The sequence below is a fragment of the Vicugna pacos genome, chromosome 3, assembly GCF_048564905.1.
Source record: "Vicugna pacos chromosome 3, VicPac4, whole genome shotgun sequence".
NCBI lineage: Eukaryota > Metazoa > Chordata > Mammalia > Artiodactyla > Camelidae > Vicugna > Vicugna pacos.
In genome coordinates this window covers 70,379,648-70,396,852 of record NC_132989.1, presented here as the reverse complement: position 1 = coordinate 70,396,852, position 17,205 = coordinate 70,379,648, and the positions used below count along the sequence as shown (strand labels likewise).

Below are 17,205 nucleotides of genomic sequence, written 5' to 3'. Positions count from 1 at the left end.
AGATTCAAGGGACTACAGCAGACCTAGTGCCGAGTGAATTGACATGCCTGAGGATGAACAGGTGTTACTTGGGTCTGTTTGTTAAAGAACCTTCTCAGGGTCCATGGGATAAGACATTCTTGCCACCAGCAAAGCTTCCTTCTGCTTTCTTTTATCAATGTAATACCACAGGCCTGTCAGGAGAAGGCTAATCACCTAAGTTCTGAAATTTCCTGTCCTTTCCATTTGCAGCCTTAACCAGGAAACACCAGATTCAAAAGTACCTGACTGTGGTCAAATTATTACGGCAATTTTACGTGCCAGTTTGGATGATGACATGGTCAACCCAACTGACGGCAGAGAAAAGGGCCATTCTGGTGGCTGCAAAATACTCCAAAATAAGGGACTGCCTGGAAGCTAATTCAAGGGCAATACAGAGACAGACTGCTTGGGTATATTCATGACATCGTCCTCTTCCCGATGGCAGAGAAATCATTCTTCAGCTAGCAGCTCAGGGCTGCAGACTTCCAAATAATACAGTTTACTGTGCATTGCTAACTCAGCCAGGTTCTATAAATTGTGGTACCAGAGGCTTATCCACTTTGTGCCTTTGCAAAGTTGGCATAGGATTGGGAGCCCAGAAACCCAAGTCCGCGCCACCCCTGCCCTTTCCTACGAGACCTCGAGAACGTTCCTCAGGCTCTCCAACCTGCTTCATCTGTTGTAAAAGGGAAATAACAGTACTTGATATTCCTACCTTGGAGTCTGAGGATCAAGTGAGGTAATGTGTTAAGAGTACACTGTAGGGAAGGAAATGCGGTGTAATATCTAGAAACACCCCCCCAACACACACACACACCTCCTGTTTGGCATTCCCTGTTCTCTCTTTGCTCTTCCTCCTGCTCATTCAGCTAAGCTGTCCTGTGCTCGTGGTCTCAGAGTGACCGCAGAGGGAGGGGAAAGGAGGCTCCTTTCTGACTTCGAAATTTCAAGTCTTTCCCAGGAATGAAACAGAAATCATGGGCAAAGACTTGGGAGAAAACAGGCGCATAAAAGGACGCATCCCTGCTCCCCGGGATAGGTGGAGATTCTCAAGGCCGGGGGCGGGGCTGGGGGAGGAGTGTGGGCTGACTCGCCTGGGCCCAGGTGGCGAAACACCCGGAACTTTGTGGGGTCCAGAAGCTGAGGGGCCCTGAGAAATGCGGTTGCTAAGGGAAATGAAGAAGGTGATCTCTCACCCTCGGCTGAGTTTCTGGTCCATGTTACCTACATGTCACATGTGGAGTGTGGCCTCCATGACAGAGAGCTTCTCAGCAGCTCTAGGGTTCATCCAGGCACCCTGTTTCTGGATCTTGGAGTGGTCTCAGCTGAGTCTCTAGTTTTCTCCAATTCCATTCCAGTTCAGGTCAAAAAACAACAAAAACAAACACTTTTGCATCTGCTCTATCCCTGAAACCATGAGAGACCTTTCTTGGATATAGATGAGCCCTGGCCCCCAGGTGCTTCCCAACTGGTCGTAGAGGAAAGACACTCAGGCAGCTCCATCTACTAAGAACTAGTCAGTCCCCGAAGAGAGGTAACAGCAATGGGCATGGGAGACTCACAGAAGGAGGAGAAAACAGTGAAAACTATGAACAAGAAACCGGTTTCCACTGGAAGCTTCTTCTCGTTTTAAAGGCATATAATGTTGAAACCCATTACTTCTGACCTCAGCATGTAAGCAGCTGATAGTTTGACATGGTCTCTTTTTATTTAAACCTCATTTTCTGTCTCTTTTTCTTTTTTTTTAATTGAAGTATAATCAGTTTACAATGTTGTGTTTATTTAAACTTTCTTAATTAAAATTTAAGCCATCCTACTGTATAGCACAGGGAACTATATGCAGTATCTTGTAATAACCTATAATGAAAAAGAATATGAAAAGGAATACATATATATACACGTATGTATAACTGAATCACAAAACATTGTAAATCAACTATACTTCAATTAAAAAGAAAAAAAAAACCCTTAAGCCAAAGCGTTAAGACTTTGACCATAGAGACCTTAAATAAGAGATCCTGTTGTTCCTCCTTACGAGACAGCTCCCTTCACCTACATCTGACATGGTTTTTCTTTTTCTTTTTCTTTATTTTTTAGAGGGAGGCAATTAGGTGTGTGTGTGTGTGTATATATATATATATATATATATATTTTTAAGGGTACTGGGGATGAACCCAGGACCTCATGCATGCTAAGCATGTGCTCTACCGCTGAGCTATTCCCTCCCCACCATCTGGTTTTTAAACTGAGGAAATCTAGCTGACCAAGGAAATAAGGTTCAGAATGTTGGGAATGCTTCTGTCATGGGCCTGTGGTGCTCAGACCCTCCAATGCTCCACACGTTTCCCGGGAGCCGCGCTCCTGCCATCCTTTCTCCTTTGCAGGAGCTTCTCCCAGAGCCCTCAGCTCTGGCGAACTCATATGGACCATCCTGAGACCACCCCTCATGGGGACTCTCAACGCAGACCCCTGTCTTGTCTTCTTGGTTGCACTGACCGATGTCTGAAAACACTTGCTTCTTATGTGTTTACTTCTATTTTCCACCTGCACGTGAATTCCAAGAGGGCAGAGATTGACATGATATGTCTGCCTGCTCTTTGCTGCTTAATTGCTCAAGGCAAGGTGGGCGGGGTTACTGTAAAGGACACCAGTCACAGCAGCAGTACGACAGTCTGACCAGCGTGGACCTTCCACGATGGTGTTCCTGGAAGAGAAATAGATGGGAAGTTTAGTAAATTCTTACTTGATCTGCATAAGGGGAAGCATTCTAAGTCAAGTGACCAGAAGTTTAACTTGCATCATAAAAGCAGAGTCATGACCCCTCAATCAATTCCCATATTTGAGCCAGTTTATAGACCCAGAACCCCTTGGAGGAAGGGGAGACCAGGTCTTCTGGTGGAAGGACTCTGTACATTGCTGAATGTTTATACTGTCCATCCTTCCCCCGAAAGGACCTATAGCCTTTTACCAGGGTAACTGAATGAGGGAAAAGGAAATAATCAGACTTTTCAGGGCTTACTAGACACTGGCTCTGAACTGACACTAATTCCAGGAGACCCAAAATGTCACTGTGTTCCACCAGTCAGAGTAGAGACTTAACGAGGTCAGGTGATCAGTGGAGCTGTAGCTCAGATCCATCTCACAGTGGGTCCAATGGGTCCCTGAATCTACCTTGTGGATTCCAGTTCCAGAATGCATAATTGGAACTGACATAGCAAATGACAGAATCTCCACATCGGTACAGTGCCTGTCCACCAGTTCCACACACTGAGGATTTCAGAGGAGGAAGAGAAATTGTGGGTCACAGTCCAGACCCTTGGTTTTACAGATGAAGGTTCAGTGATGGAACCAGGGATGACACAGCGAGGACTTCAGTTGCAATGAAGTCCTTTCGAACTAGCTGCTCTGTAAACAAGTAAACTGCATTCTGAATGCAAGGTTAAGACGCCTTTGTGTGGATTTTATTGCAAATGCCACAGGCTTTTGCTTTAACCTTGCTGAAGCATCATTAGCAGCGCTGTGTTGTACTCCTGTTCCTGCATGTAAAGGAGACTGAAAGGAGCTCTTGCTTTAGCCTGAGGTGTACCTGGCTTTGTGATAGATGAGCATCCCTCTGAATGTGTTTTCCTCTTAATTCAACACACTAAGTCATGAGTATATTTTCTTAGAAACATAAATATGTCCAGCTACCATATTCTGTGCGACTTTATTTATTCAGCACAAAGAATGATTTTCCTGCCGGGACAACAGTGTTTTGTGGGAATGAGGAGTGGGGCATCACCAGTTATTTAGCTGTCTCTCACTTTCCTAAGTGAATCTCACTCCAGGGAACAGACATTTCCCTCTCCTCTTTTGTTACAGAAAATTAGGAAGATGGGAAATGGAGTTGACACCATTGATTCATTTTCATTTGCCCAGAATTAAATTATTTGTTTCCAGTCACTGTTAATTATGGGAGTGATAACGCTTCAGATGCCGGGCAATGTCAGGGTTGGGAGCTTCTCACTGGGGGCCTGGCACTGCTAAGCATAAAGGTCAGGAGAAAAATAGACCAGCAACAGAAATTAAAACAAAATGTCAGCATGTGTAAATGGTAGGAGAATGAAGAGTCATTTCTCCTTCTGCAGATGGAGCCTCACAGATGCATTCTTCATAGCTATTTGCAGTACCCATCCATTAACTATAAAATTATGAGAACCAGAATACCTTGGCTTCGTAGAGATGATCACCACTAACTAGAACTCTTCGAAGTGTTTTGCCTGTAGAATCTCATTTATATCCACAGTATTTTTTTAATAATTAGGTGTGCAAAAATATTCTGCCTTTTTTAAGTTAGAAAATTGAGGCACAGATAGATTAAGTGACTTCCAAACGTTCAGTAGACCCTCCAGGTCTTCTGATTTAGTCTGATTCTAAACTATAAGGTTTTACTTCCTTATCTAGTTGGAAAAATGCAGACTCATTTAAAACTTTGCAACTTTTAAAATGTGTTTTATCAAACATCTGTATAGTATTTGCTTCGTGAGAGATGCTGTGTTAAGCACTTTAAAAACATTGACTCATTTAAACCTCACGGTGATCCTATGAGGAAGATACTATTTTTCCTACCCACTTTATAGATGAGATGAGGAAATTGAGGCACAGAGAGGTTAAGTAACTGTCCACAGTTACATTGTAAGTGCTGTAGCCATACCCAGGCAGTCTGGCTCCATGCTCATAACCACCAGGCTGTGCTGTCTCAGATTCAATGAGAAATGTCTGTGATTTTATACAACACAATGCCTGATAGATGACAGACACTAAATGAATAATTTGAACAGATCAGTTCAAGAAGGTCTGACCCCAAGAACCAGAATGCAAAGACCTTTTCCAATATGGAAGATAAGGCAACTGACTAAATTATCTTTAATCCAAAAATAATCACAAACCTAAGTTGTAAACAGTGGGTCTGTTCCCTTAGGCCTGTCTTGTCCAGCAGGTCATCCCAGAGCCACCACGCAGTTGAAATGTGGCCAAACTGAGATGTGCTGTAAGTGCCAACATACATAGCACTGGTCTCAAAGACTTAACACATACAAAAGAATGCAGAATATCTCATTAATAATGTTTTAAGTTGACTATATGTTAAAATGATAATACTTGAATATATTGGGTTAAATGAATAATATTAAAAGTAACTACATCTGATTTTTCACTTTATTTTAATATCTTTTCTAGAAAATTGGAAATTATATATGTGGTTCACATGGTATTTCTAGTGGAAAGCACTGTCTTAGTCAATGCCCTTTATGAGAATTTCCAACAATGGTTGACCTTTTGGACAAACTTTATTTCCTAGTCCACCCTTTGGCAAAGGTACTGTTGATCCTAAGAAAGGAGTAACAGCAAAAGATCTCCCAGACTCAAAATGTATAATTGTGAGATACTAGGCACATGCACTTTTTAAAATTGACTCTGTGAGCACCTTAAGGGCAGGAACTTGTGGTCTCTGTGCCTGTACCTCCAGCAATGGCTGATGTGCCTGGGTCAGAGTTTGGTTAGGTGGGGGGCTGGATGGGAGGATGAGGGGTCAATGAGTAAATGGCAGGGGAGTGGGAGGGTGAGTGGAGGAATGGATGAGTAGATACATACAGCAAGTGGCTGGAAAAGTCTGCATACATTTTGCCATCGTTTCTTACAAATCATAATGATCATCACCATCTTTATTCATGACACCATTTAGGTGCTGTGGGAATGCATGCTTCCAGCTCTCTCAATAGCAAGATTAGTTTTTATTTTCAAGACAGCATTAGAATTCTGCTCTATGAATACACCTTCTCCGTCAGTGGCACCAGGTCTGCTGCTCTGGATACGCAGACTTGTATAGGTTTGGACTTAGGGTGCTGACCTGATTGCAAACAAGGGCTAAGGGAGTTGGACTGAAATACAGCTTTTACCCAAATTTTATGATTATGTCTTAATTTTCTTAAGACAGTCAAGTTTAAACTGAGACTCTTAAAGCTACCTTAATCACCCATCCTTTAGTACCACCGCTGGGCATAGCGGATTCCCATTTCTGATTTGATGATTGGTTTGTTACGAGGAAGCATTCTTCTCCTATTTCTTTCTTGATTACTCATAATAATCATGTGCCTTCTAATCCATACAGCAATCTTATTTTCTGTGCCAACCCAGCCCCAGCCCATTCAGTGACAGTTAGATCTGTTTCTTTCATCTAAGCCTCTGTGATAGTCTGTTTATTTCCATGAAAAGGAAGTCACCAAAAAGTTCCATCTTTGGGGCTGCTGCTTTGATTGTTCATTCCTGGGTCCAGTTTGTATCATAATGAGTTGGTTCCGAATTGGTGTCCGACTTGTCTGGCAGTTCATGTCTTCCTTCCTCTTTGATTCTGAGTAAGGATTATAAGGATATTTTTCATGCAAGTTTTTGTAATTGTGATTCCCAACATAGATTACACCATTCACTAGTCTTTTTATAAATGCTTAATACTTGTTGTAATAAAGCCACCAGAGTCAGCTCTTGTGGACTCTGCCCCCTGCTTACTATCTGTATGAAACACGTGACTTTACAGTGGTTATTCAACTTCCTCCTTAATTATAGTCTCACCTAATACCCCATTTCCCAGTGGAAATGGAAGGCTGAGGTAATGGACTAGCTGACAATCACATGGTGAAATAAGTTACAAGGAAATTACTCTTCTTTACCTGCTCACTGGAAAATTAAAGCAGAACAGAATTATTCAGTAGAATCCCTCCTTAGGACAAGAAGTTGTCATTCTATAATTTCTCCCCTAAATGTCATACATCAGTCGATCCATTTTAAGTAGGATTAGCCCTTTTATCTACAACCTCCCTCCTTCACTGAAGAAACCTAAACCTCTCCCCACCTTTGCCTCAGTCAGCATGCATCAGTGCAATGAGGTGCAAACACCGTCCACCACTGAGCTGCATCGGGACTCGGGTAACACGAGGTGTGGCTGTGAAATTTGCAGACCTAAGACAGTTGGGCTTCCCAGTTTTCCAGTGAGGTTTGTGCAGTCATGTTTGGCATTGTGCTTCATCCGCTGTGCTAAACTGATTCAACGTATGTGTCCCATGTTCCCAACAGTGGAGAAATTTTGTCTGTAAAAGCCGATATGCTTTTTGCCGTATGCAACATCTCATTCATGAATTTGTCTATTATTGAGGAAAATAAGTATGTTTCATGCTATTTACTCGATGCCTAGAATTGAGTATTGCAAAAAGTACTGCAGACCTTTTGAGGTATGTATTGTGTGTGTCCCCACACATGTGCGCACACACATATACTGGGTGGTGGAGGGGTCCCAACTTATTCTAGTAGTGTGTTTTAATACAGATTTTTTTTTTTACTTTTTTAATATATCTGTAATTAAAGTTGTAAAAACTTAATGTTACTTAGGGAATAGCTCCAACTCTGAAATTCCAGATAACAACATTCTATTTCATTTGTGTCAGTTCAGCTACTTTCCACCTATAATAGGGCATGGATTTCAATTATTATTGCCTTTGAGTCTCCTATTACCCTGGATAATTAAGATCTGATCCTTTATGGCAGCTAAGAAGATAGACTTAATATCTGATTGTGAGAAAAAAATTTTATAAATCACCCTGATCTAATTGCTTCATCTATGTAAATATTCCATCAAAAATGAACTTGAGCAAGTTTCAGCAGAAGCTAACATCATTATGTAATGAACCATTAAAAGGTCTCCGTGTCAACTGCATTTAGGCATGTGTTACCTATCAGGTAATATAAAAGATAACCATTTTATGACTTGTATTCTAACTTTTAAATATAAAGTGTTGTATTTTCCATAGTAAGTCTCCATTGCAAGAGTTGCTCAGCCTGAGCACTATTAATATTTGGGGCTGGATGATTCTTTGTTGGGAGGTGCTGCCTTGAATACTGTAGGATTTTCAGCAGTGTGCCTGGCTGGCCTCTACCTACTATTTGCCAATGGCATCCTCTGAGTTGTGACAACTAAAAATGTCTCCAGACATTGTCACATGTCTACTGAGAGGGGAAGCAAAATCAGCCCTATTTAATAACCACTGATACATGGAAATTTGAGAACAACCACTTAAATATTTTTATCTCTTCAAGTATTCTCAGAAACTGTATCTCAGTACAGTAAAACAAATAAGGAAATGAATTAGCCCCGCACACAAAATATGGAGGTAGAGTAGTAACAGGAAACTTTAAAAATAGGATTTGGTGATGGAGAGGGACAGCTGAGACACAGAGCAGTTCAAGAACTCTCTGGGGGCTCTGTTGCTCTCAGAACTGCCATTCCAGCACCTCCAACACTTCAGGTCACGTTTTCATTCACTGGATATGTTTAGGTCATCAGAGCAGATTACTTCAGGAGGCTTGGAATCCCGCCTCCATCACTGGAGAGTCTTCGTGAAATTCAGTTCCTCTGAGTAAATGCTTAAGTGCGTGCCCAGGGCCAGGTAAAGGAGGTTCAAAGATGAATACAATGTAGTCCTCATCTTCAAAGAGCCTTTGTTCTAGCGTAAACAGTGTGTAAGCACTCTGATGGGATATGAAATACTGATAATATTATATAGCACGCCGTAATGTTTTTTCTCTGCTTGAAGGACATCACAGTAAGTTGAGGAGTAATATTTTCCCCAAAATAGACGATGAGCCTACAATGAGAAATGTGAATGCTTGGATTGTTTTTTAAGTCTGAGTCTGAAGGACTTTGCAAGGGATTTAAATAGACTCCCTCCCTCTTTCTTCATTTATCCCTTGATTTTAGAGTTCCTTGTAGTCCGCTTTATAGATATTGAGAGGCATCCATGCAAAAATAACCACTTTAAAAAAGAAGCATTGAATCAAAACCAGCTGGATTGCTTAAAAGCCCCTGAAAGTTGGAGTTCTTTTATGCAACAGTGATTTGTTTAAAACGAACAAACAAGTCTACAATCTCCCACTTGCCATTTTAGCCACCCTGGAGTACATTCATCTTAGTTCAGAGCAGCCTGGCATATCTTGACACACAATTGTGCTTTCACGAAGTATGAGTTATATCTCTTACATGCAAGATGTCCAATATCCTGATGAAACATTAATTAGGATGTGAAAAATCAGGAGAAACTGAGACTCTTTCTATGCATTGAGAAATGAAGGCACAGATTAGGGATCTGGGACTTTATGGTGCAGAGAAACAGATTCTTCACATGAAATGACAAAAGGAGAAGCGTTAAATGATTTATGACAGAGAGGTTTTCCTTCCCATTAAAACTGTATTGTAATGAGACCATTTCAAATCTGTTCAAAACTTTGTTGAATTTTTAAATTCAGCTAGCTGCCCATGCATGGTATGGGGTCCTCAAGAAGCCAGGAAGAGAACTGTGAGCTGATGTGCTGTGCTGTAGCACCAGCTCTGACTGCCCACCACATGCGTCTGTTTCCTGTTTGAGGGTCTGGTTGATGGACTTGAACCTGGCTGGCTACCCCTGTTGTGATGGTGCTGAATTCCCATGCGCTGCATCTGAAGTCGTGTGGAGTCATACTTACAGGGATTTTAGGAAGAACTGTTGCGTTCATAGCCCAGAGGAACAGACAGAGATGCTTTAAGTTAGTTATTTTTTAAAACTCTTTGAATAGCAGTTCTTACTAAGAAACACAATACATTTTTATATACATATATATTTACATAATTATATATGTATACTCATATACATATGCAAATATTATAAATATGTTTGTAAGAGAAAAGTTTTATGACATGATACTTATCTTTATTACTTGAGTGTCACAGATATTTTCATCTCTATTTCAATTTTTCTAATTGAAGTATAGTTGATTTACAATATGTTAGTTTTGGTGTAGAACACAATGATGATTCAGTTATACATATATATATGTACATAGTCTTTTTCATATTTTTTCATTATAGGTTATTATAAGGTTAACTTTTCATTATAGGTTTCAATATAGGCTATTAACCTGTAATAACCTATTATAGGTTTTACAACTCTATTGAATACAGTTCCCTGTGCTATACAATAGAGCATTGTTATCTATTTTACATATAATAGTTTGTATCCTCTAATCCTGAACTTCTAATTTATCCCTCCCCCACTTTGCCTCTAGTAACCATAACTTTGTTTTCTATGTTGTTGAGTCTCTTTCTGTTTTGTAAATAAGTTCATTTGTCTCATTGTTTAAATATTCCACATGTAAGTGATATCATGGGATATATGCCTTTCTTTGTCTGGCTGACTTCACTTAGTATGATAATCTCTAGGTCCATCCCATTTCAATTGGGAAATGCTGTTTAAAATGCTGTTTACAGTAACTAAATTAATTCATAGCCTACAGATTAAGAAACACTGGTCTAAGTGGTCTGCCCAGAACCAGCAGGAGGTAACTACCGCATCTCTATAAACTGGGGCAAACTCATGAAACGGTGCCGCGCTGCGACCTACCAGTAGATGCAGTGACGTTGTTCATTTGGTGCATCTAGTTTGCTACAAATATGGCCTTTCTCTTAACTGCATTTGCTAAGGTCGCTGCCAGTACTTCTCTATCATATCAAAGGCTCTAAGGAAATCAGTTATTGCTAAATGGAGAAATATATGGGTTGCTATTGACTTCAAATTTACATGAAATGTCAATTGCAATTTTCCTTACAGAAATTGGGACATAAAGGAATCAGCACATATTTTAAAAACTGTTTCACTAGATATTGTCTTTGCAACTCACTTATATTGTTGCACATTTTTTTAAAATGTATATTTTAAGAAATCACACATTGTTTGGGATGATAGTAAGTAATTTTCCCTCATACTACCATACTTTCTTAGGCAGTGACTCTTAAAACTGGGGGGTCAAGACAAATTTGAAATTCTGATGTGATCCATGGCCCATCTCCCTAGAATGAACAAAATTTGGATTCCACAGGCCATCATCTGAGAACCCTTAACCTGAATAGAGGTCACTGTTCATATCCTCTGTCCAGAGATCAGTCAGTATTTCTTACAATCATCCTGACTGGAAGGAAGCATTATAGTATTGGTATCCAAATCAACAGCTCTTTATTTGATTCTCCCAGTGCCTTTTCCACATGTACTCATTCAGCAGTATCTGCTGGACGGGGTGGGACCTGCGCAAGTCTGGGAAGCAACCCTGTTGGTCTTGTGTTTGCCAACACATCAGCCACATTGGGCTCCAGGACCAATGCTGTGGGGTAGAAGTATAAGTTGCAGACAGCCCTCCAAAGTTCCCATGTCATGGACAGGGCATAATCATAGTATCTCTTTTTCAAAAATGTGTTAATTAAAATATTCCTAGATTATACCCAATATTATAATTTTTGATAAATATGTAGAACATTTAACAAGGAACATAAAGTCCATGGAGATCTTAAGCTAAGCTCTATAAAGCACATGAGTAGGGCACTCCTGCCACCGTTTGGTAACATAGCTTAATTGCAGGTTCAAGTGCAGTACATACATGTAAATTTTAAAATGATTTTATCTCTCAGTTAGTTGCTCTTCCTAGGATAAACTTTGTTTACAAAAAAACACAAAAACCTGGAGACTCTAAGATTAAAGTTACTAAATGATAGAAAATACGTATTCCTTGACATACTGGGACAGAAGGCGAGCATGGGTACCTAGAACTTGCTTTTGCTCTGTGCTTTGTGGTTCAGGCTGTACAGGCCCTGATTTCATGCATCCTCTGTACCTCTTGGCAGGATTGGAGGAGCCATTCCCACCGTGTTCTCCTACTTTGCGGAAGTGCTGGCCCGAGAGAAGCGGGGCGAGCATCTGAGCTGGCTATGCATGTTCTGGATGATCGGCGGCATCTATGCCTCTGCCATGGCCTGGGCCATCATCCCGCACTATGGTAAGAGGCTGGCCTCGCACCAGCCGCACGGTCACCTTGTTTTATTTCAGCCTCCGTTCCCATCCCTTCCCTCTCTCATAAATGCTGATTTAAGAACAACACTGTCATCGTCATGTTTCTCCTTTTTGTAATGTCTAGGACCTTCTCCCCTACCGTCCCCCATACAGAGATTTGTAGAAGATAAGAGTGTGCTAATGATCCTTGCCAGATACTATTGCATTTTGCTGTTTTTAAAGCCATTGCTTTCATTTGTTTCCTTTGTGCTATCAGCTCTGGGGTCTCCATGTAAGTGGAGGTCAGAGGATACGCAGATCATAAGCAGCATATAAGACAACATGACACAGTTGTTCTTAAAACCTTGAGTGATTTAACTCATACGCATCAGGCACACACACGGGTGCCTTTAGTTGTCTGCTCTGGGCTTAGTCCAAGGCTCAGCCCACGTCAGCCCCACTTGTTCTGGCAGCTCAGAACTGGGATGGGAGCAGGAAGAATCCTGACTTGTCACGGACCATCAGTTTGCAGAACTTAAGAGGTGACTCTACCGTCCTTGCTCTGCAGATCCCCTCAGTTTCTCCCAAGCACTTACTGTTCAGATACTTGAAGGTTTCATGTTCTGGACAGCACTCGTCCTCAGAAGCTACAAGCTCCTCCTTGCTTTACCCACAAACAATGAGATGCTGGGATTAGTTAACAGAATCTAGGAATTGAAGTCAATATAGCAGGAAGGTGGGGGGGGTGTTCTGGTTATATTTGTGTGTGTGAGTGTACACAAACAGGCTGAAGATGGCAAAGTATGAATACTATATAAATTAAAACCACCATGACTTCAAAAACTCACTCTTTGTTCTAGCTAAAATCGGATCAATTTAAAAAATTAGATTTCAAAACTTCACTCTGCTCATTTTCTATCTTCCTGCTTTTTTTTTTTTAAAGAACAGAGCAACTTTTCATTATAAAGCATAGTTCTGTTAGAAAACAACTTTCGGTGAATTTAACTCATTGCTAAAATCAAAGACGAGGCAGACTGCAGCGTACCGATGCATTGTGGTTTCTTTTACATGCTGAGCTACCAAATTCATGTTGTCACACTCTTTCTTTTAATAAACCTAAAAATTCCTATGCAAACCAAAATCGTATTTAACCACAACAACCAAAAAAAAAAAACATAAGACATAAGAAATGGGCTACTGGACCTGAAGAGAACTTGTCTTTGCCAAACATTTGAGTGTGATGGGTTCCCCATGTTAGATTCTTTGGTCACTTCTGGGCCAGAGATGCCCTCCCTACAGGCAGTTACCTATATCCACCGTGAGTCCTGTCTTCTGCCCAAATCCAAGGAACTGAAGGAGATTCTCCTCCTCTGTCTGGAACCTGAGGAACTGCTGCTCCATTCCACTCACTGTTCCGGGGAAAAAAGTCACTTAGCTGCCACGTAAGGAATTGCTTCTTAGGAACTGTGTATCGGGAGACAAAAAGGAGATGCAGGGTCTTGGCAGAACCCAGCTGTACCCAGGGCTGGCCCCCAGAACCTCTGCGAGTCCGTAGGCAGCTTTTGTGCAACTTAAAATAAGGTACCTCTTCCAGGTGGTCACAATTGCAGGTTCGCCCCCAGCCATCCCTTCCAGGTCCTCACACAGGGCAGACCCTGGCAGCTGTCCTGGGCAGCTGGGTTCCTTCTAAGGCTGCTGTGTTCTGTGTCTCAGCCTCTGGTGAAAGCACAGCTTCATGGCTCCTGGCTTTATTACTATCCCCTCCCTGGTCCTCCCTTCCCATCATATCTCAGAATCTCCCACAGGCCCCCCTTAACTCATAACTCAGGTTGGCCTCTGCGCATTTCCACCAGGTCTGGACATGATTCCTTTTGTTTTTGTTTCCTCGGTCGGTATTCGGCTTCTCAGTCCCCTGCCTTTCTCACATCCCTGCCCTCGAACCACGAGGAACCCTGTGCAGGACACCAGGTTTTGTCTCTCGCCCTGCCCACCAACAGTCAGCGGCCGACCCACAAAATATTAGCATGATCTCTACCTTTGTTTTTCCCAAGCACATACAAGATATTCTTATTTATAGCAGAAAGAGCCACTGAAATCATATATAGCCAGAAAGAGAGAGGTTATGAATCATACGCAATGGATGAAAAGTTATAAAGACAATCCAAGTGCAACAAAATTAAGTGTGTCTGGGGCTGACATTAATTTCTATCTCGAAGGAAGTAGTAATGACCTGGTTAAGAAATCAGTAACAGAAAATTAAAACCTTATGCCCATGCTTTCCTGAAGGCTTTCCATGGCCAGAAGCGTGACAAAAACAGCAAATTACTGCTGTCAGTCTGCCTGCATGTTAGAATCACAGGGGAGAGTTTTAAAATACCCATGCTGAGTTCATTGTTATACCCTTGCAACTTGAAGAGTTTTAAAATACAAGAGTTTAATTGAAAAAGTCTTGTGCTGACACTCTTGGGAGATGATGACATTCTGTTTGGTAGTCAGAAGGGGGTGGGTTTCAGGAGTATTTATGCATAAAAATTCCTTTAGCTGGGCCCTCAAGATTTGTGCATGTCACTGTATGGAAGTTACACTTTTTCATAAGCACTTGCTAATAGAAGTTTACCACTTCCCCCACCCCCTGAACATAGCCATGCCTGGGTCCTACCCTAGGTCAGTTGAATCAGTTTCTCTGTGCTGTGGACTCAGCGTCAATCATTTTTAAAGCTCTCCAGTGGTTCTCATGTGTAGCCTGGATTGGGATGTGTCAGCTCTGTACTTCTCCCAGTGGGTGATCCCCGAAGCCCTGGGACTTCATCATACAGACACAGGGCAGCTGTGAATGGGAGCAAAGCACAGACCTGACCTGCGTGGCTGACTTACTCAGTCAGTGTGTGAGTTTCAGTATTACTGGTTTCAACTAAAGGGCTTTTCTGCTCATCCAGTTCAGAATCACACTTAAAAAGTAACGTGGACATCTAAATATCTCTTCTTTCCAATGACACATCTTTTTTACTTGATTTAAACTAGATGAAGAGTTAAAAGTCCATCCACTTGCCCTACAGCCCCTAAAAAAATGAGAAGCTCTCTCTTTTCCCTCTGAAATTCTGCAGGGTATAAAGGACGCCACAGCCCACAGAAACAGCAGGAGCATGCAGGTCCTTGCCTCCCCATCCTCTTTTGTTCAGGAAATCTCTGAGCTCTGCCTCCTGTACAGTGTATTGAATTTTCACCCAGCAAGGAAGGAATTCAGGGCATAATAAAGCAGCTCAGAGCCAGGTACTGGCCCTTCTCACACTGATAGTAGGATTTTCTCTGGAGGGAAGGAATCAATAATTGGCATCCACATGGCAAGAAGATAAAGGGATAAATGATCCACATAGTCGTGGGGAAAGCAAGTGCTCTTGTGTGTTTCTGGGCATCACCTTTCTGCATTTGTAGCCGCGCAGCCAGTGCCCAAAGCCTGAGCCTGACACCATGAGACCTGAATTCTGGCTCCAGACAGGCTTCTGATGCAAAATAGACCTTGCACTGGTCACTGAGGATATTGAAAAGAAACCTGGAAGGATTAGGAAGTTAGATACAATTCCCAGAAAAGGTGTTTGGATTGCTGCAGGGGCTGGCGAATGAAGATGTGGGCTGTGCCAGGAGTTCCTGATGGACCTTGGATGCACCTGGCCTGCCTGCCTGCCTGCCCACACCAGCATCCAGGAGCAATGTGCTTTAACTTCACATTACTGCTCTTGGAGCTGAAACCATCCCTGGAGACAGATGGTCAGCAACATCTGAAGGTTCCCACTCCAACAAGACCTTAGGAAGCAGATGTCACCAGACCAGGCACCGTCCCTCACCATCACCTCCTTTGTGACCAGATCCTTCTAGCCAGGAGCTTCTGGACTGTTTCTCAACCCCGTGGCAAACAGCAGTCCCCCCAAAGTGAGGGAGGGCAGGAGAGAAGCCCACCCAGAAGGACACGCCCGTGCTTCAAAGCTCAGGTGCCTGCAGCACCTGAGAGCAGGTGTTTGAAAGTGTGCTTCCTCTTGACCCCACACCTCTTCTCAAGCCTGTGACTTCTGACCCAGCGTGGAGACTCGCTTCCAGTTCACAAAAGAACAAGCACAGTGTCTGGGAACAGATGGCACAGCTGCAAAGGCTGACCTTCAGCCTTTCTCCCCTCCCCCACACCCACTTTTAATCAGGACACTTCCGAGTTTAATGGAAGCCACAGTGCCTTAAGGGGAAACTGCGACCAGGAGCTGAATCACAGGCACTTTCCTCCGTGGCTGAGAGCTTTCATTTAGCCCCAGGCTTTGGCATTGCTGCCCGATTACAGTGCTCTCTGCTCCATTAAACCCTCTGTCGTCATTTTCTTTTAAATTCTTATGTACTTCAGATGAGGTGTTGCCCTGTGCACGACAGTGTGCAGCAGGGAGGTTCAGTTAGCCACGTGGGAAGGCTCTTGGTGCAGCACAAATGCCTCAGCTCTTAAAGCCCGTAGCACACGGGGCCAGGCTCAGCGTTAGAGCAGCCCCACCACCTCCATCTCCCACCCTTCGCTGCAGACCTCTCTGGGCCAAGCTGGGGGCGCCCATGAAACCCGAGCCCATCCCATCCCCACCTCTCTCCAGCAACAGTGTGGTGTCTGGGCTTAAAAACAGACATTTGCCCCAGGCTGTCCGAATTATCAGACGTCTTCTGCTTCCTTTAGTTACAAGATGTGCGAAGCTAATGCATTTCTTCTCCCTGATGGTGGAACTGGGATGAAGGGAGGGAGGGGATGGTCAGATAGCTGTCTGGTGGAAGAAGGAAACAGGGAAGACTACGTACATTTTGCTCACAAGAAGGAAGACACTGTGGCCAAGGGCAGGAGGTGCCAGTGATGGCTTACTGTGAGTCTCAGCCCTGCTGCTTCTGGGTGCGTGAGCTTTGTTGAGCTTTTCAGGACCGCTCCCCTCCCCCAGCCGCATTTCCTACGTCAGCATTTGGGATTTAATGTAATGATCATGTTAAAGTCTAACACGTTCATAATCAGTGCTCAAAACTGGGCGCTGTTTTTGCTTTCAGGTTCATATCCCTCATGGGATACCAGGACTCTGTCAGTGCAGCCCAGTGTGAGCTCAGCTACAGAAAAAGAGGTAGAATGAGCTAAAATGCGTAAAATGCGTAACCCTCACCTAGAGGGTGAGATCAGAGGAATCAGAGAAATGAAAAACAGGGGGAAAAAAAAGTAAGATAATAAGAGACAATCAAGGAAAAAATAATATCATAAAACCTCGATTACTTGCAACCCAGTGAATCAGAGTCTTCCATTCACTTA

At 42.7% G+C, this 17,205-nt stretch overlaps 1 protein-coding gene across 14 annotated transcripts in view; it reads left to right on the top strand.

Annotated features, from left to right (window-relative positions):
• The window catches only part of SV2C (synaptic vesicle glycoprotein 2C), a 394,932-nt gene that overhangs the window by 295,580 nt on the left and 82,147 nt on the right, over nucleotides 1-17,205 (top strand). For all 14 annotated transcript variants that reach the window (XM_072958521.1, XM_031674860.2, XM_072958523.1 and 11 more), the window contains one exon: nucleotides 11,753-11,904. In XM_072958521.1, the coding sequence (XP_072814622.1) occupies nucleotides 11,753-11,904 (152 nt within the window). The remainder of the gene's footprint in view (nucleotides 1-11,752; nucleotides 11,905-17,205) is intronic.